This window comes from Strix uralensis, chromosome Z, assembly GCF_047716275.1.
Source record: "Strix uralensis isolate ZFMK-TIS-50842 chromosome Z, bStrUra1, whole genome shotgun sequence".
In the NCBI taxonomy this organism is placed as follows: domain Eukaryota; kingdom Metazoa; phylum Chordata; class Aves; order Strigiformes; family Strigidae; genus Strix; species Strix uralensis.
The window spans coordinates 15,843,229-15,866,417 of record NC_134012.1 but is presented as its reverse complement, the minus strand read 5'-3'; the positions used below and the strand labels follow the sequence as shown (position 1 = coordinate 15,866,417).

General features: G+C 40.2%; 1 protein-coding gene across 6 annotated transcripts in view; it reads left to right on the top strand.

Moving 5' to 3' along the window:
• The window catches only part of IQGAP2 (IQ motif containing GTPase activating protein 2), a 132,206-nt gene that overhangs the window by 68,077 nt on the left and 40,940 nt on the right, over positions 1-23,189 (top strand). For 3 of the 6 annotated variants that reach the window (XM_074855449.1, XM_074855451.1, XM_074855452.1), the window contains 11 exons: positions 195-272; positions 2,029-2,105; positions 6,410-6,477; positions 6,842-6,955; positions 14,103-14,281; positions 14,937-15,024; positions 15,566-15,729; positions 16,254-16,341; positions 18,776-18,939; positions 19,475-19,635; positions 21,952-22,076. In XM_074855449.1, coding sequence (XP_074711550.1) covers positions 195-272; positions 2,029-2,105; positions 6,410-6,477; positions 6,842-6,955; positions 14,103-14,281; positions 14,937-15,024; positions 15,566-15,729; positions 16,254-16,341; positions 18,776-18,939; positions 19,475-19,635; positions 21,952-22,076 — 1,306 coding nt within the window. The remainder of the gene's footprint in view (positions 1-194; positions 273-2,028; positions 2,106-6,409; positions 6,478-6,841; positions 6,956-14,102; positions 14,282-14,936; positions 15,025-15,565; positions 15,730-16,253; positions 16,342-18,775; positions 18,940-19,474; positions 19,636-21,951; positions 22,077-23,189) is intronic. The other 3 variants (XM_074855453.1, XM_074855454.1, XM_074855455.1) reach the window with 3 other exon arrangements.

Here is a 23,189-nt window from a genome sequence, read left to right as displayed (position 1 = left end):
TTAGGAATAGGATCTAAAAGCAATTCAGTAAATAAATTTTGTAACTATTCCAAATTTTCCTCATCTTGGGAAACAAGGAAAAATTTTCTGAGTTCAACTTCAGGATATGAAACTGGGAAGCAACAGGAAGAACAATAATCAGAGAATTTGCTTCATGTGATTTTGATAATCTTTTCCTTCTATGTTTCCAATAGAGGTCTGGCCTTCATTTTCGGCACACTGACAACACTGTGCAGTGGTTAAGAGCAATGGAGTCCATTGGTCTGCCTAAGGTACACCATTAAATTTTAGCAAAGAAACTGGCTCAAAGTACTGACTCACTGAGATCCCCTTTCATGTGCTTGAGCATAAACAGTTGTTTACAGTAAGTCTACAGGGAAGGGGTAATTCAGGAAACAAATCTGAAGAGAAGATAATGTTGAAAACAGTGGGAGTGTCAGCTATGTGCTGCTGCTGGTGTGTGTGGGCTAAGGCTGCTCTGAATGAGTGTTGTGGGTGGAAATGCTCGGGGTGCTTCTCCCATGGGAAGGCAAATGGGCCACTAGCAGTGTTTTAGCTATACCTTATTACTAGTACAGTCTCTGGGGGCCTGAAAGGAATATGGTTTAAAACAGAAAACTTAAATATTTGTTTCCTTTAGGTTACTACCTCTCACCATGTCTCTTGCTGCCTCTTCTTAATGTACATCCCACTTTCTCTGCCCGTACCCTGTTTTCAGACTGTCCTTGCACACTCCAGTGCATCTGCGTGGCTGTGCTGCTGCTTCTCTTCTGTCAGCTGCTTTCTTGGGTCACCTCTCATATTTATCTTCCTCCTTGTGGGTCTTCGCTTGTCATCTTCCCCCTCTGCTGCTGTTTCTGGGCACCAGTGAGTGTTTTTCAGATGAAAATCCTTTAAGAAAGGGCTGTGTGGAAACAGCTACTCTGCTTGTTTGGACATTTCCACCCATATGCAGCATGGGACAAGTACTCCCTCACCCAGGCTGCCCAGCAACTGCTCCCAGGGTGCCTGGGTGGCAGCAGCCCCAACGCTGCCTTGTGCTGGCCCAATGGGGATGCTCAAACGGCTGCGTAAGGGCTGCAGGGACTAGCGGCTAGCAGGTGCCCATAAGCAGAGAATTACACCCATGATTGCCATCAGAAATGCCACAGAGACAGAGAGAGTCCTGCCTTTCCCAGGTCAGGCTTTTTTTTGTCTAACTAGAGTCCTCCATTCAGCTGGCTGACTTCCACCCTGCCATCCCTCCCCTGGAAGGTTTTGCTTCTGTTGTGAAGGATGGTCATGGCCAAAAGTTTTCCCACGTCTCCCTCCCGAAGCTGTTGTGAGCATATGATGAAGAGGGCACTGTACTGCTGACTTAGTCTTGTCCTATTAATTGTGGGATGGTGCAGCCCTGAGTGCCTGGCCTGGGCTGGAAGCACGCTGCCAACTCTCATGGTTAGCTAAGTCTTTTATTTTGTTTTTGTGGAGAAACAGTGTTTAGTGACTGGGACCAAGGCCAGGAACAAATTAGTGGTAGAACTAGAATTGGAACTTATGATGTGACTTTTTGGCTAAATTGCTTAATATTCCTCTCTCTGAATATCTTTCTCTGTGAATGATGTATTCACAAAGTTAGGGGTGCTGGCAATTAGAATTTTGCATTTTTAAACCATATTTGATAAGTTTGGTTTGCAATGAGGCTTTCCAAATTGTAACTGCATCCCAGGTTTTGGGTGTCTGTAGGAAGACAAGACCTACTGGCTGAGCTTGTGCTGAAAGACCTTTTCTAAAAACCTTGCTGAAATTCTGTCTGCTTATCTCCCTTTTTTCTCCCTCTTAAGTAGCTTTTATGCATTATTAAATTCTTCATTACAAAAACTACTGATAAAGTTAAAATAACATCAGAAGAGACTCAGTTCATAACTGTATAGAAGTAACAGCTGAAATTCTCTAAGTTTAAGGTATGGTTCTGTAGAGAGCTCACTTTAGGTACTCTTTTGCTTAGTAATATTTCTCCTCCTTTAACTGTATGCTCTTTGCTTTTAGATCTTTTATCCAGAGACTACAGATGTCTACGACAGGAAAAACATCCCTAGGATGATATATTGCATTCATGCTCTAAGGTAACTGTTGGTGGGAGTAAAAGTTAAAGTAGCTGCCAAACATAGGAGTGTAAGTCTTGAAATGGCTTTAGGGTAATCAGTATATCAAAATCTGTCAGAATTCAGAAGTTAATTTAAAGTTGGAGACAAAAGTCCAACTCTGTCAGGACTATTGACCAAATTATTTTCAAAATAGAAATGAAGGACTATTGAATTTGAATTAGCACAGATATCCCTCTCTCAATGAGTATACCCCCTCACAAATTACACCTACCATTTCAAATCACTTACTGCAATAGAAATTAAATAAATGAACAAAAACTTAGCAAAATATTAGTATAACCATGGGGCAGATGTGATGATCAGAGAATTATGAACTTGCATCTTTCTGTCCCAAAAGAGGAGCAAATAATTACTGTATTCTGAGGTCATTTATGTAAAAATTAATGTTTTTCAAAGTTCTGAGCAACTTGATTTTGAATGTAAAGTCAGGAAGGCTTTGACCACACGACTGAAGGTAGGGCTTAAAATTTTTTTTATGTTTTGCCTTATGGATTTTCTTGACATTTAGCATTAAAAGTAGCAAACATCTGCCTTGTGTTGTCCCTGGTGTGAGAGGCAGTGGTGTTAGCAGACAGCTCCTCCCTCTTGTGGCTCTCCTAGGTCTCCATATGCAAGAAATTAGCTTTTTCTTTCATTATTTTCTTGCAACTAGGCTTGCAGAGAACATAATTAATTTACACCCCAAACTCTCTTCTACATTCCTAATGGTGTTCAAAGGCACATCAGCTGCTCCAGGGCTATAGGCCAGAAACTATTCAATACATGCTGCAATTGAAATTTTTTTAAGGTCTAATTCTTGAAATTATGTGCCCACTCTGGCACTCTCCATTGACTGCCAATAAATAGAGCATACCACCAAAGTTCATATTTCTTTCAAATGCTAGGTGTTTGGAATTGACAGCCCTGGTATTTTTTTGTCATCTTTGACAAGTGTTGCCACTTGAAATTATTATGCCTGGTGTAATATTAACTGACAGTAAACTTGGTAGCGTGGTCTGTTCTGCTGGTGAGTGTCTTATGTAAGCCTGAAGTGGATGCATGGGCCTCTGGTGTTAACTAGCTCTTGCTTGGCCAGCAGCATTCCCAGTTGGATTGGCATCAGAGGAACACTGAGCTGCAGGAATCCAGCTCTGTTCCCTTTCTGCTGCTGTTGTAACTACTGACCTGCTGGCATCTGTTGCACTGGCTCCACGCTGTGCACCCCACAAGCTCTACTCTCTGCTTTTGTCAGAGCATCCTCTCTAGGAAATTAGTACAGGGTTCACCATCTCTAGAAAAATCTATGTCCCTGTTGTTCTCAGAGTCCAGCACCACAGCATCTAGAAACAGCAGTTGTGAACACCTTTGCGGCTGTAGCATGTGCACGTGACCACTATATGAAGAATCACCCTTGGGTTTGAATGTTAAATTCTAATACATTTTGGAGCACATGCTCAGATAGATTTCAAAGGTTTATAACTTGGAAAATTGAGCAATTTCTCAGAGAGGTAAGAGGTTCACCTACTTCCCATGCTTTCTTAGTTGTTACCAAGTCATTACTCTGAAACAACATTTTTCTTGAGCTTTCCAACAAAATCATGTAAATTTAACACAGATAGGATATTTTCTTATTCTCATTCTTGGAAATCCTGAAGCCATCTTTAGTTGACATTTTTCCTACATGACTTCATTTATGCACAGTCAGTGTGCATAATTTAAGTGCTTAAAATTGCTAAGATTATTTTTAATTGCCCCTTTAAGAAGGATGAAATAGCCTTAACTGCAGGTAATAGAAGCAAAGAACTCTATCCAAATTGTCTATCTGATATCTGAAACATTAACATTTCACAGGGCTTTGATTATTTGGGGGTCTGCTGATTTTTATGCTGCTAGAGGGCCTGAAGATGGATAATGACTCTAAGCAAGATGGTTTAAAAGTATTTTTAGCATATGTCCTGGTTCAAGTCTGAAATGAAGATCATTGCACTTACAGTATGCAGAACAACTTGCACTGTCAAATACAGCACTGCTCTGGCCAGGAAGGAGTGGCTTAACAAACAATTTCTAGACTCCTATTGAGTATAATTACCCTCTTGCTTTTCTCCTGTTGAAACATTGATACTTAAAGCCCAACCTGAACAATACGAAGGCATAGATCTCATTTCTTTTGTGATTGTTTTGTGAAAGCCGATTTGGATTTGTTCCTGTACTAAATGAGGTTAAGAACGGCTTCATTTAAATTAAGATGCTAACAGTGGTTCTTGTTCATAAATAGCAGTGCTTATGAGATAATTTTTTTCTCCCTGAAAAATTCAGTTTTCAGATGGTCTTTGCAAGCAGACCACTTGTACGTCCTACACAAGCTATCTCTGAAGCTGGACAGATTCAAAACATTGTTTTCCTGGGAAACAGTAGAATAACAAGCAGATGAGAAAGCACACTATTTTCAGATCTGTTTTTTTAAAGCGTGATATACATGAGCTAAAACAAGACCCAGGAACCTCTGCCTGATATGAACTGCAGTTCTGCATGGGCAATGCAAAGGGAATTTTGCTTGGGAACTGCCCTTTTCCCTTTGTTTATTCCCTGCTCCTGATTCCTTACATCCAGCTTTCTTAACCCCAAGATCCCTTGCTTTTGTTTTTATGTGGGTTCCCTGAGGTTCAAGGTACACCATAAAAGCATTAAGCAAGCTGTTTCAAGTGAAGTTATACCTTAATACAGAGTAGAAGTGTCTTTGTGTTCCCTGGAAGGCTCAAAGCACATTTTCAGCACCACCTGGTGGTTAAGTTTATCCAAAGGAGCATAGGAAGTAATGCACATGTCTCAATATCCTCGTGAAAGTGTTGAGCAGCAAAAATGAGTCTCTAATGTTCGCAACACTTTTTCTTCTGTCTTTTTACTGTGGTGGCCCCCAAAAGAGCCAGCACAGCCCTGTGATGTTTCTGATCTCTGTAACTGTATCACACCTGGTACTTCCACCAGGACTGTGTCCCTGTCTCAAACTTAGAATAAAAAGACTGGCAAGCAGATCAAGGTAATGGGGAAACCTGGTTCATAGCTCTAGTCATGTGGGTTTTTTTCCTGCTATAACTAACTTGCATTTAAGACTGCTTTGAAAGCTGAGAATGACAGTAACAATGATTTTGAGGGGCTGCAGCAGTCAAAAGAGTGTCATCCTACATAAGATGTGCTGTTGTGACAGGGCAGAGAAGTAGCTGTGGTAGCATGGAAGATGAAATGCTGATTCTGTGTGCTCTGAAATAGATGTGACAGCTACAAAAACTTGCTTTGAATCTCATCCTGTAATTTGCTAATAGCAAAAAGAACCCCAAAACCCAACAACAAAAATCAACAACAAAATACAAAAGGGAAATGTGTCCCTCTATAAACAAAAAGCCAGGCCACAATATACATTTGCAGCGTATGAGGTTGGGGTGAAGTCATTTTAAAAAAAACATTCAAAATAATCTTTTTGGAGGAATGCATTATTTAAGTCTTGTTTTTAAAATCTACATTTTTGATCACTGCTTGCAAAACTCACTTGTTTATTGAATTTCATTGATAAATTAGAAACACCAGAATTTTGTAGATAAATACATGCCTTGTGTTTGGAAGATATTAAGAAAATATGGATTTACTTACTTGTTTTTTTCAGATAGCACCCCAGAGCTTTAGGAATAATGAGCATAGATATATTAGATGCTATACTGAAACAAAATATTAGTTCACTGGATAGCACTTTTATTTGAGCTCTCTTCATTTTCCGAAAGCTAAATAGCAAATATATTTGAGACAGGCTTGGATGTACTTACAGGTCCTTGTAACTCTACACTTAGTAAGAAGGGTGTCAGTGATTTGTGTGTCTTCAGCTATTACTTACAGGGATGTAAGAATGCAAGTCAAAGTAGTACATAGATCCAAAGTCATAAGCTGTACTAAAGTGCATTCACATCTTGATTTTTTTTTTCCCAATACTAGATTTTTAATTTCTTTGACTGTCTTCCACTAAGGATTTCTACTTGTTTATACATCCCATGTGATCTGAGATATGCTGACAGTGCCTCTCTTAGAGATGCTTCTTTGAAATATCAAGTCAAGAAACACTTCTCTTTCTGTAAGAATTAAAATTACAGCATTAAGAAAACTGTAGGGTTAATTTATTCTGTACATGCCCATGAAAGTCAGAGGTTAAAGGGCAAGCTTCATAAAAGCGCTTTTCTACAGAAAGTGAACACCTCAATCATGTACAGGACTTAAAATTCTGATTTTCTTCTTCACAGTTTATATCTGTTCAAACTAGGATTAGCACCACAGATCCAGGACCTACTGGGAAAAGTAGACTTCACAGGTAATTAACTGCTTATCTAATCATATGTTAGTTGGTTTCTTTACCGAGTAAATCTGCTAACATTCTACATATTTTCTATTATGGTTTTTCTTCTCCCACAAGGTTGTTCTGAACACAACCTAATTAAAGAGGTGGGGAGGCTGCTACTTTTAATGAATGTCAATCTCTGAAGGACAGAAGGGAGTGAATTTGCACGGAATACTTGTCGTATCTTAGATGCCTTCAAAATAGGGAGGAAAAACTGCTAAAGAAGTCCCAGCCACAAGTGCTGTCAAAATGTTGCACATGTGTCTATAGGTATGGTGATTCATAATGAAGTTCTTCTGGGTTTTTTTGACGATAATTATTTTTTTCACATGAACAGAGGAAGAAATCAGCAACATGCGAAAGGAGCTAGAGAAGTACGGTATACAGATGCCACCTTTTAGCAAAATCGGTGGGATTCTAGCCAGTGAATTATCAGTGGATGAAGCTGCATGTAAGTGTGACTTTTTTTCTGTTTTCTACTGCATAATTTGACCGAACACTAACAAAATATTTTCTGTAATTCACCTAGTTTGCCACCTCAATACATAACAAGAAAAGTGTAATGGTTTAGCCTCTGCCGGGGTCTGAGACCACGCGGCCGCTGCCCCTCCCCCACAAAGGGAGTGAAATACAAAGCCCCAAGACTGAAATAAGGAAAGGTTTAATACAACAGTGCAACAGCAACACAACAAACAACAACAATAACAATAACAGTAATAGTGATAGCAATGAACAGAGCAAAATAGCTACCAAATACAGCAGTTTGAAGCACGATGTACAAAACCACGAGTGCACCGCGCTCCCGCGCCAGGAAATGACGTCCGCATGGTATCTGAATAACCTGGCTAGAGCTCCCCCCCACTGCTGGGGAAACTTAACCCTATCCTGGTTAAACCAGGACAAAAAGCAAACAAGTTTTCACTATTGAACTGCATCATGGTTACAAGAGCTCTTGCAATCTTTCAGTCTGCATTTTTAGCATCTCCACTGAACCATAGGAAGTGCTACCAGAAACAGAGATTTCTTACAAACTTTTGCATGGATTTAATGTTTTGGTAGCTAGTGCTCCTCTAGAATGATGAATTGAGCTTTGCATCTGCCTCTGCACTGTAGGGGGTACAACGGAGACAGCCATGGGAACAACTTGTTTTCTCTGTGCCTCCTTTCTGTGTTGGGCTGTGAGGACAAGGCACTGTTCCAGATAGACAACTTTCTCGTGTATGGTGGAGCATACATGGAGTAACCATTGGGCTCTGTGGGCAGCTTTTGATCTGTCTTGACCGCTAGCATGCGACCCGCAGCATGGTAAACCCAGCTGGAGGGTACATCCTGCTGGTGCATCCATAATAAGCTTTTCCTTTTTAGGGGGATTGATGCACAGCTGTCGTCCTTTTGAGTCTGTCTTGAACAGCTTTCACTCAAAAATAAAATTAAGTGCTTTGCTGCCCAAAACTATCCATCTGCAAATCTGGTTTTTTCCTCCATTTCAGTTTTTTTGTGGAATGAAGTCACATATTTAAAAATACAGAAACAATTGCTTGAACTTAAATGACATGAAATGAAGTGGGTCCACTTAAATCCACACTTGAGCTCTAGGTATTTTGTTCAAACTCCTAGCCTTTTTCAGAGGGGCAAACTGGAGAGCAGAAGGGCTGGCTTGAGTATGTTCAACAGCACAGTGAGTCATTGGTACAAACCAGTAACAGTACCACAGACCGTACAAGGGAAGGTGAGGGGAATAAGGGCTGCATTATAATTAAGTTCCATTACAACTTTGTTAAACCTTGCAAAGTAGCATAACTGAAACAAGCTGATTCATGATGTTACTTAGTGTGCAGAAATCTCCTGACCTCAATTTAAAACACAGTCCTTTATGTTGATTCGCATTGTCTGTGTTGTATATTTTGGAGCCTGCTATAGCTTAATATGTGCATGCTTCTGCAAAGCTAGCTCTTGAAATACTGCCTTTGGAAGTGGGGGTAGTTTGTTGCCTTTTTCAGCAAATTTTCAGAGATTTAATGACTACCAAGCACTTTTCCAGGGAGCTTCCTTCCTTCCCTGAAGATGAAAGGGCTGCAACTTCCTTCTCTGAAAGCTTATTATAGTGTGTGTAGGTTTTCCTTTAACTTCTGCAGTGTTTTCAGTCTTCCATAGAAAAGCAGGGTTTCCTGATGCTGTTTCTGTCCCTTTGGGCAAGGAGAGTTTTGTAGATAACGTGCCCTGCCCCAGAACAGGAAACATCTGCAATGGGAACCCTCACACACTAGTGAGGTAGGACATGGAGATCCTGCTGGAGGAAAGGGTCTACCACCATGCTTCCGACATGAAGTTAGCAAAAGGAGATATGAAGTGAAACAACTGTGATGACCCCTGCTGTGCAGTCAGCAATAGTAGAAATCAGCGTGCAAAGAGTAAGCTTAAGTGCTTTCAAAGTGAGCTTATTCTGCAAGTAACCCTCTCTGATACTCTTATGCTTCCAGACTACTCTTTCAAATCTAGTCAGACTTCTCACTGTTTCTCTTGGTAGATGGGTTCACAACATCCACCAATACCTGTTCATATCTCTCCTAACCGTGAACTTACATTTTGACTACTTTTAGCTAGCTCCACTTATGTCAGTGAGGCCTCTTACACAACTGTGGAATAGATTACATCCTTCCTATATGTTTTGTTGTATGAGGATGGTGGGGCTGATATGTGTGTCTTCTCTTAGCCCCTTGAAGTTGATCTGGGTGTTCACAAAATATCTCAAGCTGGAAGGGACCCATAAGGATCATTGAGTCCAACTCCCTTCTCCTCGCAGGACTACCTAAAATTAACCATATGACTAAGAGCATTGTCCAGATGCTCCTTGAACTCTGACAGACTTGGTGCTATGATCACTTCCCTGGGGAGCCTTTTCCAGTGACCAACCACCCTCTCAGTGAAGAACCTTTTCCTAATGTCTAATCTGAACTTCCCCTATTTGTAAAGTTCAATGTTGTCCTGGTTTCAACTGGGATAGAGCTAATTTTTTCCTAGTATCTAGAATAGTGCTGTGTTTTAGATACAACATGGGATTTGGTATGAGAAGAATGATGATATGTTGATGCTTATAGCTGTTGCTAAGAAATCAAGGTCTTCTCAATTTCCCATATTTTGCTAGTGTGCAGGTGCACAAGAAGCTGGGATGAAGCATAGCTAGAACAACGGACACAAATTGTCCAGTGGAATATTCCATATCATAGAACATCATGTTCAGTATATAGATGAGAGCTGACCAGGAAGCTCACTCTCCTGCTTGTGGGATTGCGGTTTCAGGATCTTATCTTCTCTGGGCTTGCTAGCCTGGTACTGGGCATTGGTCAGCAGGTGGTGCACGACTGCATTGTGCATTACTAGTTCGTATTTTCTATTATTATTATTATTATTGTTATATTCCAATTATTAAACTGTTTTTATCTCAACCCACAAGTTTTTTTACCTTTACCCATCCAATTCTCTCCCCCACTCCCCAGGCAGTGGGGGATGAGCAACTGGCTGTGTGGTGCTTGGCTGCCGGCCAGGTTTAAACCACAACAGTCCTTTTTGGCACCCAACGTGGGACACAAAGAAGGGTTGAGATAACAACATATCTGGCCAGAGCATATTACAAAGAATTTGTTATAAGCATTCATTATATTGGTTCAATAGTTGCTTGTCATAATGTCAATTTATTGGCTCCTAGACTCATGGTGCTTGTTTTTAGAGTTGTGTTATATATCACCTCACTTGCTAGATATAGTACTTATGATGCTGATTATCACCAGTGGGAGGTGGAATTTAGATTTTCACTTTGCTGTACTATGTAACACTGATTTATGGCATGATAAGGTTATCAGTCATGGGATTAGTCTAGTATTTGTACTCAGCGTTGTCATCACCTCTGTGCTTTGGGGACCATCTAGCGGAAAGGGTTAACAGTTACACACTTTACCTCTTCTCCTCTGAGAGCCAATCCATAGGGGAGACACCTTCCTTCACTTTCCCCTTTTTCTCCAGGTTAATTACAATAGCGTTTGAGAATTTCAAAACTTTTGAATATTCTTGGACTGCTGAAACTAACATGGCCTTATTGCTAGGAGCCAACCCTGAACATGGTTCAGGTTTTGTTCAGGGTTAAGTAACTATATAAGAGTATCAGCCAGAGACCTACTCCCAGGCTGGAGAGCTATGAGTGGCAGGTTGTATGGGATAGCATGGGCAAGTATTTAGGACAGTGGGCACCTACAATGGTTTGGAATTTTACCCTTGAACAAGTGCAGAATCCCGAAAAACTTTTGGAACATTTGGAAAAAGTATGCTGTCACATTGACAATTCCAGAGAGACACAAATCACTGCAATGTGTGCTGGGGCCTGGCCCATGCCTACTGAGCCCTGTTCAACACTATTCAGTACCCTCCAGGGGAAGAGAAGGTCTCTGGATCGGACAATAAAGTGACAGGCACTGCAGCCCCTCCAACCCTAGCAACAAGCACTGCAGCTGAACCAAAGGACCAACCTTCACTGGTATCAGTCACCCCTGTACAGAAGAAACGGATGCAAAGGTTGTCACATTTAGAAAGGGATGAAGATGCTCTTCCTAGGGAGAGGAGGAGAAGGAGGGAGAAGACAAGACAGTAACCACCTCCGCCCCATCTCTATCCCTGAGTGAACTGTGGGGTATACAAAAAGATTTCAGCCATTGCTAAGGCAAGCACATTGACACTTGGCTGCTCAGATGCTGGGAAAAAAAGACCAGTAGTTTGGATGTAGAAGGTAATGAAGCCAGGCAGCTGGGTTCCATTACTAAGGAAGAAGGCATTGATAAATTGATTGGAAAAGGATCACAAACCCACAGCCTCTGGAGGCAGCTCTTGTCAGGTGTGAGGGAAAGGCATCCCTCCAAGGAAGAGATGGTATGTAATCCAGGCAAGTGGGTCAATATAGAAAGAGGTATCCAGTACCTGACAGAATTAGTTGTGAGAGAGCTTTTATGACCCAACAAACATGCAGTTATCTGAAGACCCAGATGATTTCCCATGTGGCAGAAGGTTGTACAGAGTGCACCATGACCGTATGCCAGCTCGGTGGTGGTAGTAGATACAGGAGATGATGAGACTCCAACTGTGAATGAAGTGGCTACCCAACTCTGGCATTTCAAGGAGAGCTTTCTTACCTTTAGCCCTCCAATTGTCTCCACGATTCCCCAGGTGGTTTTAAACCATGACAAATGTCAAAGGAACTTGTGTGTGTCTCACTTCTTCTCTACCATGTCAACTGCTTATGTTTCCCATCTGATGCTGTGCTGAACTGAACTAGAGTGAAATCATTTTAGAACAACTTTCTACCATGAGTTTAATGCTCAGAAATGGATCATCCACCAACATCTAGGCAAGTTGTTCCAGTAACTGCCTTCTCTGAGAATGTATATCTTCACTTCATGCTTTGTTTGCCCATGTTGAATTTCCAGTGGTCTGCTCTTCTGTTCTACTCTCCTAAATTTGTACATTCTTTTGTGTGGTGGTTTAGTCCCTGCCGGGGTCTGAGACCACGCAGCCACTGCCCCTCCCCCACAAAGGGAGTGAAATACAAAGCCCCGGGGCTGAGATAAGGAGAGGTTTAATACAACAGTGCGACAGCGACAAAACAAACAACAGCAACAATGATAACAGTAACAGTAATAACAATGAACAGAGCAAGGTATGTACCGATACAGCAGTGAGAGGAGCGGCTGCACTCACCGATTCTTCCTGCGCTAAAGAGCCCGGACCTGACGTCAGCACGGTATCTGAATAACCCGGCTAGAGCTTCCCCCCCACTGCTGGGGAAACTTAACCCTATCCTGGCTAAACCAGGACACCTTGTTTTTCTAAAAACTCAAATTTCCTGATCATTGACAAGCATCTTTCATTTGTTTGATATTGTGGTGGTTTAGTCCCTGCTGGGGTCTGAGACCACACGGCCGCTGCCCCTCCCCCACAAAGGGAGTGAAATACAAAGCCCCAGGGCTGAGATAAGGAAAGGTTTAATACAACAGAGCAAGAGCAACAGCAACACAACAAACAACAACAATAACAATAATAACAATGAACAGAGCAAGATATGTACCGATACAGCAGTGAGAGCAGAACGATCGCATAACACACACGTTCACCAATTCTCCCACGCTTGGGTGCCAGGATGTGACGTCAGCATGGTATTGAATAACCCGGCTAGAGCTTCCCCCCACTGCTGGGGAAACTTAACCCTATCCTAGCTGAACAAGGACACATATAGTGAAAGAAACTGAAGGCTCTAAACTCAGATATGTAGACCCTCAGTTAAACTTAATCCAAAAAGGTGCTATTTACTTAATGCTTTCCTCCAGTTAGATAGCATTCATGTTTTCCCTCACTCATCTCGGTGATGACATGAAAGTAAATCCTAGACAAGCTGCTGTGATGATAAATGGGGAGAAGCTGTGTTCCCCCTTTGGAGTAATGTCTAGATAAACATTACATTTTATGTAGTAATGTCTGTGAAATCTGTGAGATGAATATGCCACCAGACAGTTGTGGTCTTTGTGGCATGAAGGTCCAGATAAACTGTAGCTCTAGTGGAAGTCCTTCATCTAGAGCGATCTTAGAGCCAAATGTGTGCAGGGAGTACCTGGGAAGGGTGTGTTAGCCATTAGTCTACACTTAATTCAGCTGCAAGTGGTTTTGATTTTGTACATTCATGTAAATTTGCTGAAAAATAAGTTTGCGGAAAAACAAGAGCATTTCTGACTCTTAAAATCTTGGAGTCAAACGTTTGTTTAGAAGCTTTCTTGTCTTCTCAAAGGAAAGGTTTAACACTTCAGCTGATCAACGGATATAGTGAGTCCTATGGCATTTTTTTCCCCTTTTCCTGTGCAATAATGTTTTGGGAACCCTGCAAAGCCCTTTGGGTGTTCTTTTCCCCTGTTTGAAGTTTGCTGTCCTGTGGCTTTGCAGGTGACCGAAGTAGGGACCATTACATCCCTGCCTCTCTGGTTCTGCAGCTGCTCACGGAGATCCTCAGTTAGGAAAGGAGCTGGTTCATCCCAGGCAGGCTTAGATGTAGTGTGCAGGGCTGCACCCTGCCTGGGGAGTCTTAACTATGTTTTCTGGAGGACAAGTTTCACGGAGTTTGAATTTCCTTATTCACAAGAATATCTTTCAGATATAGTTAGTTTAGCCAGTACTTTCATATGTTTCATACCTTTATGGATATGAAAACAGCTTTAAGAGAAAAACTACCAAAAATGTTTTAAATTCCTGCATATAATTGCCTTCTAAATGACACAGGACTTGAAGAATAAAATGTAACTCATGTTTTATTTTCTGTTGGTAAAATAGTAACCCTTACTTTGGAGAAGGGCAAACATGGAACAGACAGCAATGTGCTACCTTTGAGCAAACATAGACTGATTTTGTTGCTGCAGTCTAGGCGAAACATTAGGAGTGGGATGTTTGAAGTGAAATATGTAAATTGTTGAACACTTATTTGAAATGAGTGTTTAATATATCAGAAGAAACAGTGGCAGTTTTGAGACTGGTTTTTTTCCTGAAACTTAGGTTTGTGCTTTTAATTTTAGTGCATGCAGCAGTAATAGCAATTAATGAAGCTGTTGAGAAGGGAATAGCTGAGCAAACCATTGCAACTCTGAGGAACCCAAATGCAATGTTGCTAAACGTGGATGAGGAACTTGCACAGGACTATCAGAATGAACTCTTTGAAGCTAAAAGGAGAAAAGAATCAAATGCAAGACTTAAGGTAATGGTATTTTATTAGCACCCCTAGTATATATGTTCTTTCATGTTGCTGCTTATGCTGTAGTATTACTGTTTTAAAAATTAATTTAATTTTAAAAATTAGTGCAATTAGGGAAAAAAACCTTTTAAGCTATATAAGACAAGTAATGGTAATGCAACAAGACAACAGCCAAATTTATAAGAATATGATTACTATGAATATGATGTAGCTTAACTCTGACCAAAGAATAAAATACTGAAAGACTTTAAGCAAGAAAAGACTCCTTTTCCTCTATCACCTGCTTCAGAATAAACACATTTTCTGTTTAAAAAGTTGCAAAAAGAATGGTACCTTTTTGGAACAAAAACTATAACCTCTACCACAGATCACTAATGTGAAATTATTTCCTTTGATTTTTACATGAGAACTAATGGTTTCTGCAGTTGAAAAATTCTACACTGTATTTACATGGTTTTTTTACAAGAAACAGAAAATGCTTTAAATGTTGCTCAGCCAGTTACCATGAAGTACTAATTTCTTTAGTTCATGTGGTCAACAAATTCCTTTGCAAATAAGTCCTGCAAATATTTCAGCTGATGCTGTTTTAATAACTCCTGTTAATAGCTTTTCTCTATGTAAAGTTTTGTCTGTACTAGCAACAATTTTATTTCCTTAGAACGGCACAATCTCTGAAGAAGAGAGAGATGTCTATGAGGAGCTGCTAACACAAGCTGAGATTCAAGGCAATATCAATAAGATAAACAGTAAGCCATTCTGGATCCTTATGGAAGTGTGCATATAACATGATCTCCTAGATTCCAGCTGAACACAACTTGAATCCACATGAAAAAACAAAATATTTCTGTGGAAACTTGTAAAATATGCAGAAATAGCTAATGTCTGTCTAACAGGTTTTGTTCTTGCTGTTCCTTCTCTACTAATCTTTTGGGGGGCTATTGTCTGTGTTTGTGGTTTTTGCTGTAAGAATTCCTCAGTTCAGAATTGAATCAATTATTGCCTGCTCTGTTTCCTCACGTTTGAGTTCCTTATGTGTGCAGAATACTGTAAATTTTGACCCCCTCTTCTATATAGAACTGAAATTCACTTATAAGCTTCCAGTTAGCTTGCACAGAGCCAGAGACTCCCTTCACAGGACTGGTCTTGAAATAGATAATCCTCTGCTGCATAAAGATTGCCACCCCAGCTGGCTTTTACAAAAAGTGAGATGATGACAGCAATGGACTTTCTTTTTCTTCTTTCCTGCAAAAGAATATTTACTGTTTATAAGCATTGTTTTCATTTCAGTTCACATAGCTTTAGTCCAAGTGAATGAGGCTATTGACCGGCAAGATGAGGTGGCACTGATGGCAGGTTTGAACCGTCCTGCTCTGAGCCTACTTGAAGTTCTGCCGCAAAATTCCTCATGGTACCTATTGCAATTGTGTGATTCTAAAGAACAGAAAATGCAGGTAATTGAATGGAACAGGTGCTACATGTCAGCTTGCATTTTTTTAGCTGATTTTAATCCAGAGAGAAATTGCCTTTCATCTGCCTTCAGCATCACTTATGAAACAGTTTTATAAAGGTTTTAGAACAATTAATGAACTAATTAACACCAAAGTAGCTGCATTTACTCTGAAGAGTATGATGCCCTTATAAGTAGTTACTAAGATATAGTAAGAAAATTTGAGATATAGCATGCAGCCCCTAATATTATGTTTGCTTTGAAAATGAGTTATAACTTGAGTACAACAAAAGGTAACATTGAATCATTAACAGCAAATCAAAGAGTTGGTTGGGTTTTAAGGAGAAAATCCATCATTTTGAGTAAGATGAAAATCACAGGGAAAGATAAATGCTGTGTTTACTGTGACATTGTATTTGATGCACAGGGGATAGTACAATCAAACCTTTGTGTCCCATCAAGGGGTTTTATCCCTTATTTCATATCAAACTTTAAAGCATAATTAAATCTTTTTTTCTGATCTGTTAGATAGGAGGGGTTCCAAATATGCTCGACAAAAGTGAAATACAAAAAGAAGTTAGTGTTGCCAATGCGGAAGCTGAGGCTCACAAGCTTAGTGAGTAACTGTTTTAATACTCATTTTTTACAATCACTGTTTAAATATGTTAAGCTGATTAATTGAATCCACTGCTTCTTGCATGTAAACAAAGTTTATAAAACTGAAACCATATGCGTTGCATTTTTTTTTTTGTAACTGTCCTTCTCAGTGTCACAATTGCCAAGTCCCCAGTCTGTGCTGCATTGGATATACTCTTATCTGAGGTAGCTAATACTTTTTTCTTTGAATAACTTGAGCCAATGGTAAACACACTGGCTAAAACTGAAGACAATGCATTTCTTGATGACCTGAATACTTATTGGTGCAGTATTAATCCTCACTTGGGAGCGATGACCATCCTTGTAGAATTAAAATAGAATGATCACATAGAAGAGTAATTTCTAGTCACATTGCAGAGGAAAATTATATATATTCTCACTTTGAGACAGATATCTAAATTTAACCTGTTCTTAGCCTGCTAAGAATATCACAATACAGACATTGTAGTTTGTAAAAAATATAGTTAAGGGGGATCTAAATTTGCAGAGCATGTGTATTGCTGCTATTAACTGAAAACTTCTTTGCTAGGAAGTTCAGCTTTGGTTAAACTGCTGTCATTTCATGCTACATCTGGGAATGGCTTAATTTCTGTTTTGTCTCTGGTATTATTTCCAATGCTTTGAATCCAGGCTGCTTGCATTTGTAATGTGACTTAAAGGCTGTACACTGAGTTCAGCTTATGCCAGAAGATACATTTGACTTGCTACCTCAAATGTTAGCCTGTTTTAGATTGATCAGGCATGGTGAGCAGTACTTTCTCTAAAAGAGTTGTTCCTTGGTAAAAGAAATGAGAAAAATTATCTTGCATGAAAAGCAGTAACAGCTATCTGGAGAGCAACATATTTCTTATGTTTGGTTTGAAAGGAAATAAATATTGGGTTTTGTTAGTGGAATGTGAACAATGTGAAGTGTACTTTGCAGGTTGCATGCTCAGTTCCTGGGTATTGACTACAGAGCTAATCTATTCTATTTGTGGACTCCGACTCTTTTCCACTTCACTCTTTTCTCAAAAAAAGCATGTACACCATAGCTCTGAGAGCCTTTCCTTTTTCTAACCTCAGGAATAGCCAATAGAGAGAGCCTTCGAGAACAACATGGCCCCATATGACCATGCTTCAGAGCAGTTGAAATGAGAAGTGAGGGGTTTGTTTAGGTGGGCCTGGTTACTTAGTAAGGTTTTCAAAGTCTGTGTTGTGTAATAAGATCAAGAGTGTTGCTGCATACGTGAACTGTGGATGGTGTCTGCTGAACAAGAAGTCTTGTACAGACGTGAGCAGTCAGCAATGACTAAAAGCATTCCCTGGATAACAGGATACAGAAAAGCCATAAGATAAGGTGGAGGAGATGGAGGTTATTTTGCTGATGGAAATAACTTTTACATAATTGTCATTCTTTACTCTGCTATATACGCTCTAACCTTCAAGGTTGGTTGTGGCAAGACTAGAGCAGTCCCTTGTACAAGGTGTTCCTGGGTGCACCCTGCCTGAGTTTCTTCAGAGTTGGATCCTCCAGGTGTGTGCAATTATGGTGGCTGTGACTAAGCTAAGTGGTGTTGTAAGGTTTCTGTAGCTGCGCAAGTAGGAAGTGTTTTTCAGCGTGTTTCTGCTGGGCTTCAAACCTCTGTTGAAGTCAGTTCAGCAAAAAGCAAAACAGGTTTTTCAGGTACCAGAAAGGGTTATGCTCATACTCCTATAAGGTGGTCTGTTTCATTTGGAATCTGAGCTGTAGAGAAGGGGATAATTTCTAGATGGCAGTGCTTGTGAGGACTGATCATCCACACTGTCAGACAAATGAACAGGTGATGGCATGCAGAGGAAGTCCTAGAAGCCATAGCATGTGGTTTTCCATCAGTTTAGCTACAGAAAATCCCAACCCCCCAACATATTTGGCTGATTTCTACCAGATCTGCTGAAATGGACAATAAAAATGGTGTTGCAGGACAGGCTTGTTCTACTTAGCTGAGTTAGGTCCTGCCAAAAGGAGGAGGCAAGGAAGGAAACAGCACAGAAGGAAGAGAGCACCTGGGGTGAAGCAAGACTGAGGCACTGGAGCTGACATACCCAGTAGTACCTGATGCAAGCAAACCCAGGACAGATAGTAGGTCTTTCTCTGTTCTAGGATGGGTCAGCTCCTTGTTTTGGGTTAAAGGTACAATAAGCAGTCTCTAATACCTAGAAGTCCAGAAACTTTAAAGTCCTCCAGTCAATTATTTGCTGCATACCTTTGAATAGACAGTTTTTGCAACATTTAGCAGTCGTTTCTTGAAGAATCTCACGAAATAAGTTTTATCTCTAATGACAGCAAATTATATTCTTTGGAATTACCTAATTGTCATCTACATGGCATAAAGAAATGAAACTTAATAGGCTTTTCTTTCCCTGCTGTTCTCTAGAACTTATAGCAGTTGACAATATCAATACTGCAATTCGTAACTGTGATCCTAGTAAAACACTGGTTGCACTGATGAAACCGGAGGCGCAGCTGCCTGTTGTTCATTCATTTGCTGCTGCTGTCTATCAAACTGAGCTGTTCAACCTCCAACAACAGAATGCTGTGGTAAGAGTGAAAAGCTTATGACCTGCTTGCTGATGTTATGTAGTCAAACCATGAAAGAGCACAAACATAGCATGTTTTTGTGTAAAATCAGACTTAATTCCCTTGCCATGGTGTTATATATTGCATGAATGGTGTTGTTGAATAGGCAATATTGAATCACAGAATTTGTTTCTTGATACTTTTCTTTGGCTGAGCTCTTGTGCTGCAACAAAACAACTGATATTTTTTAACTGTTGCATGCTCTTATTGAGGACTAACTGTTCTATATATTGTGTAGAAAAGTAATCACCTGCTATGAGGGTAACACCAGAATAGATGGGGTTATGGATCAAAGGAAGAAAAAGCTGAAGGAATGTTGTAGCAAACCCAGTAAACCCTACCGCCAGTGGTGTGTTAATCTGACATACCTGTGACTAGGAAACTCAACAGACTTTTTAAATCAAGTCCATCTCCTTGATGGTATCTAGACTGTGTAACTTAATTTTGTTACACTGCTTATTTAGCGTCCTGACTGTGGTACATTATTGTCCTACAGAATTACCTGGCATATGATGAACTGTCTATTGCAGTAGAAATGTTGTCAGCTGTTGTGTTGCTAAATCAGGCCTTGGAAAATAAGGACATCCTAAACACAAAGAATCATCTCAGAAACCCATGCATTGGCTTCAATAATCTGGAAGAGGAAAACTTTCAACGGTAAAGGTTCATTTTGTATTGTCTGCATGAGACTTGGCAACTTCTGCAAAAGGATAAGTAGGCATTTCACTAGGTCAGCTGTCCTGTGTTGTGGTGATGAAGTTGAAAGAGCTGCAAGATAAACACCTGTGTTATAAGCTAATAAGGGATAACATGACAATTGCTGAACTAGTTGTATATCCGTAAGTATAAGCAATCACACAACCTCAGATGTTTGAGGGCAGAGGATGTATGAGGTGCAGGGAAAATAGCCTCAAAAAGCAAACATTAAGATCTGACAAGAATTTTTGCAGACACTAAAACATGAACCAGCTATAGCTGGAAACTGTTATTCAGTAACCTCTCTGCGATACCGAAAGAAGATCTTTGGAACGCGGTAGTGTTTAATGCCTTGAGGTCCAGGAGGCCTTTTAAACCATCGCTGATCCCTTTTTTCTTGAGAATTACAAAGGTCTGAAAAATGTAGCAGTTTTATTTGTTCAACATTAAATTATAGCCTTCACGCAGCTGCCAGCTGCTTGCACTGCCATGTATCTCACTGGGCACAGCCATGTGCTGCTACCTCTGATCTTTTGCGTATCTGCAGAAAATATCAGGCAGAGCTATGATTTGTGTGAGACCTGAGCCCTGAGAGTGTTGGTGAGAGCATGGGGGCCATGGACTGGTTCTTGCCTCTTGGCCATGAATGGTGGAATCTTCCGTGTGCTGCTGGAAGGCATTACTAGGCAAAAGGGACACCAGTGGCTGAAGATCTTGACGAGGCTGCCAGGGAACATGAATCCAAGAGTGGCCCTTGCTAGGTGGCTCAAAGCTGAAAGAAAGGCAGTCAGGACAGGAATAAGAGGCTAGTGTTTTGGCTGGAGGGAGCAGAATGCCACAAGGTGGAGCAAAATTACTCTGCCACTTGGCCTCTGCTAATGAGGTGGTGCTTGTGGGCAAGAGAAACAATGCATACAGACATGGCCCCAAATTGTTCCAAGTGCAGCATTTTTGCCTGGTGCTACTGTGACCTAATCTTTAGATTAAGTTGCTAGTCAATAAAAATGAAATACTAGGAATTAGTTGGACTATAGAATAAAATAAAATTTTATTATGGTATTATATAAATCTGTGCTGCCAACCATATGATGAATATTGCACGAAGCTTTGATTGCACAATACCAGAAGGAATACAGTAGAGCTAGTAAAATTTCAGTGAGGGAGATGGTGTTCAATAGCTTTTTACGAGAAGAGATGAACTTATTAAGAATCTGTTTCATAGACGAGAGAATTTAAGGGAAATATGACATAGGTCTGCAAAAGTGTGTATGTTGTGGGGAAGGTTAATGAAAGTTGCTAACAACTTCGGTTTCTATTTTCTTATGAGAATTGAAGTGAGAAAAGTTTGGACACTATCAAATATTACGTTTAAAATTTACATAAGGAACTGCCATCTCACAACCCACTTAAATACTGGGACTCATACCTCAAGAATATATAAGATTTCAAATTAGAGTTGATAAATTAATGGAGCACAGATTTGTTTGCAACTATTCGTGATACATAGCCTCCAACTTGTGAAGCCCTTAAACACAGGCCGCTGAATGCTGGAAGGGCAATTCAGAGCCGGAAATTATGATTGTCTCCTGTATTTTTTTTCTGGCAAACATTTATTTTTCAGGCTTTGCTGGAAATAGAAGACAGGTATTTGATCTGACATATTGTAGCAGTTGTATGCTTGATTCAGGAATATGAAAATTATTTAACTTATGTATACATGAGTTTACACTACTGTGAAGGTTTCCAGCTCACCTTGATCTGTGATCCCTCTAAGAGTAGACACAGGCTACAGAGCCTGTGCTTGGAGGACCTTGAGTTGTGGGGAGAGAAGCATCATTTTTATTCCCTTCCTCTGCCCATGACCCATCTTCCTCCACATGGAGGGAGCATGGAAGTAGCAGAAGGTGCTGCTACCTGATGCTAGGGCAGAAATTCTGGTCTTTGACTTAGTGTATCAAGAAGCCAACCATAGTTTCTCCCAAATTTATCTGTAGCATCATGCAGTGAAGTGTATGTCCAGTGTATGTATTATCTCAGGTTGCCAAGAAAAGTGCTCTAAATTACTGTACAGGGCCATTTTTTAAGATCCTGAAATGCATTTGTAGAACCAGCAAGGCAGCTTGCATGTCTGTATGATTTCTGGGAAGAGATGAGTTTGAAACTCATTCACTGAAAAAAATACTAGGCACTAAATGATGAGTGACACATCTGACTAATTCTTTATGGCAGTTTATCTTGTATATGAAACACACTTATGTATCTTATATCTTCTTGTAGTTATGGTGATACACTATTGTCTATTAAGTCAGAGGCTTCATCTCAAGGCCAAGATTATTTAAGCTGGAATGATATCCAGAACTGCATTGACATGGTTAATATACAAATTCAAGAAGAAAATGAAAGTAAGTAAGTCCTCCTCTACATCGCCTGCACAGATGATAGTATGGTCTTTGGTATATAAATTTCTGTGCTGAATGGCCTTGGACACTCTTCAAGAGAGAAGAGCATTAAAGAATTTTGAATGCCCGTTGGTTGTTAAATGTCCTTGAAGTATTCCTGATTATGTTTTGGCAGGCTGAAAGATATTGTATGATGCCTGTCTTCTGCAGTGTTACAAATGCCATAATTCTGCCCACTTGGCAGTATCTATCAGTATATGCACTGGATGGTCTTGTTTTGGGGATTTTGCAGAAATTGTAAGCAAAGAGCATATTGGGGGGTAGGGGAAGAAATTACAGGTAGCGTCCTGTGGAAAAGAGGTTTTTTAAATGTTAAATTATTTCCAAGCCCTTGTTTTTCACAAGAGAGTTAAGAAGTTATGCAGTGAAATTCTGTCCTGCTCTCCTTTTAGGTAACTTGATTTCCTATCTGAAAGCAGCTTCTATGCCTGATTTTCCTAATATAAATGGATTTAGAGTTTATTTTTGAAGCTGAATGTAGCTATTGGCCTTTAATTATATTAAATGTGATGACTGGTCATTTGGGCTTCAAAAATGCCAAAGGAACAACTTCTCCACTGGATATAAAAGTATGATTTTTTTACTAAAATTTGAGGCTATCAAATTATGTCCAATTTGCTGGAGCAAGGAAAGGATAGGGCAACTTTCAGACTGCTTGCCATTTGGGAAGCAGTCTGGAGTATAGTTTGAGAATCTTCATAAGGTGCAGGCTGTTTCTAGGGTGGCACTGGCACATGGTGCATGTGCCCTTCCCACACTGCCATCAGTGTCCTGTGTGCTACTGGTTTATACTGGTAGGAGAAGCTTTATGTTACAGAAATACTAAAACTGACTGAATATTTTCTTCCTAAATCTAGTCAAGTGGTTGCCACAGACCCTCACAGCTTGCTTGTGTGCCCTCTGGCAGGGTGGGATGCTGAACAGTTCATTTGACTGACATAATTTTTTTTGTCTGAACCTCTGCAGTCACTAGGATTTGAAACATGCCTTTAAAACAAGTGGGTTTGCATTAGGAGAGTCAGTCTTAAGTACTAAAATAGCTGCACTTTTTCAGTG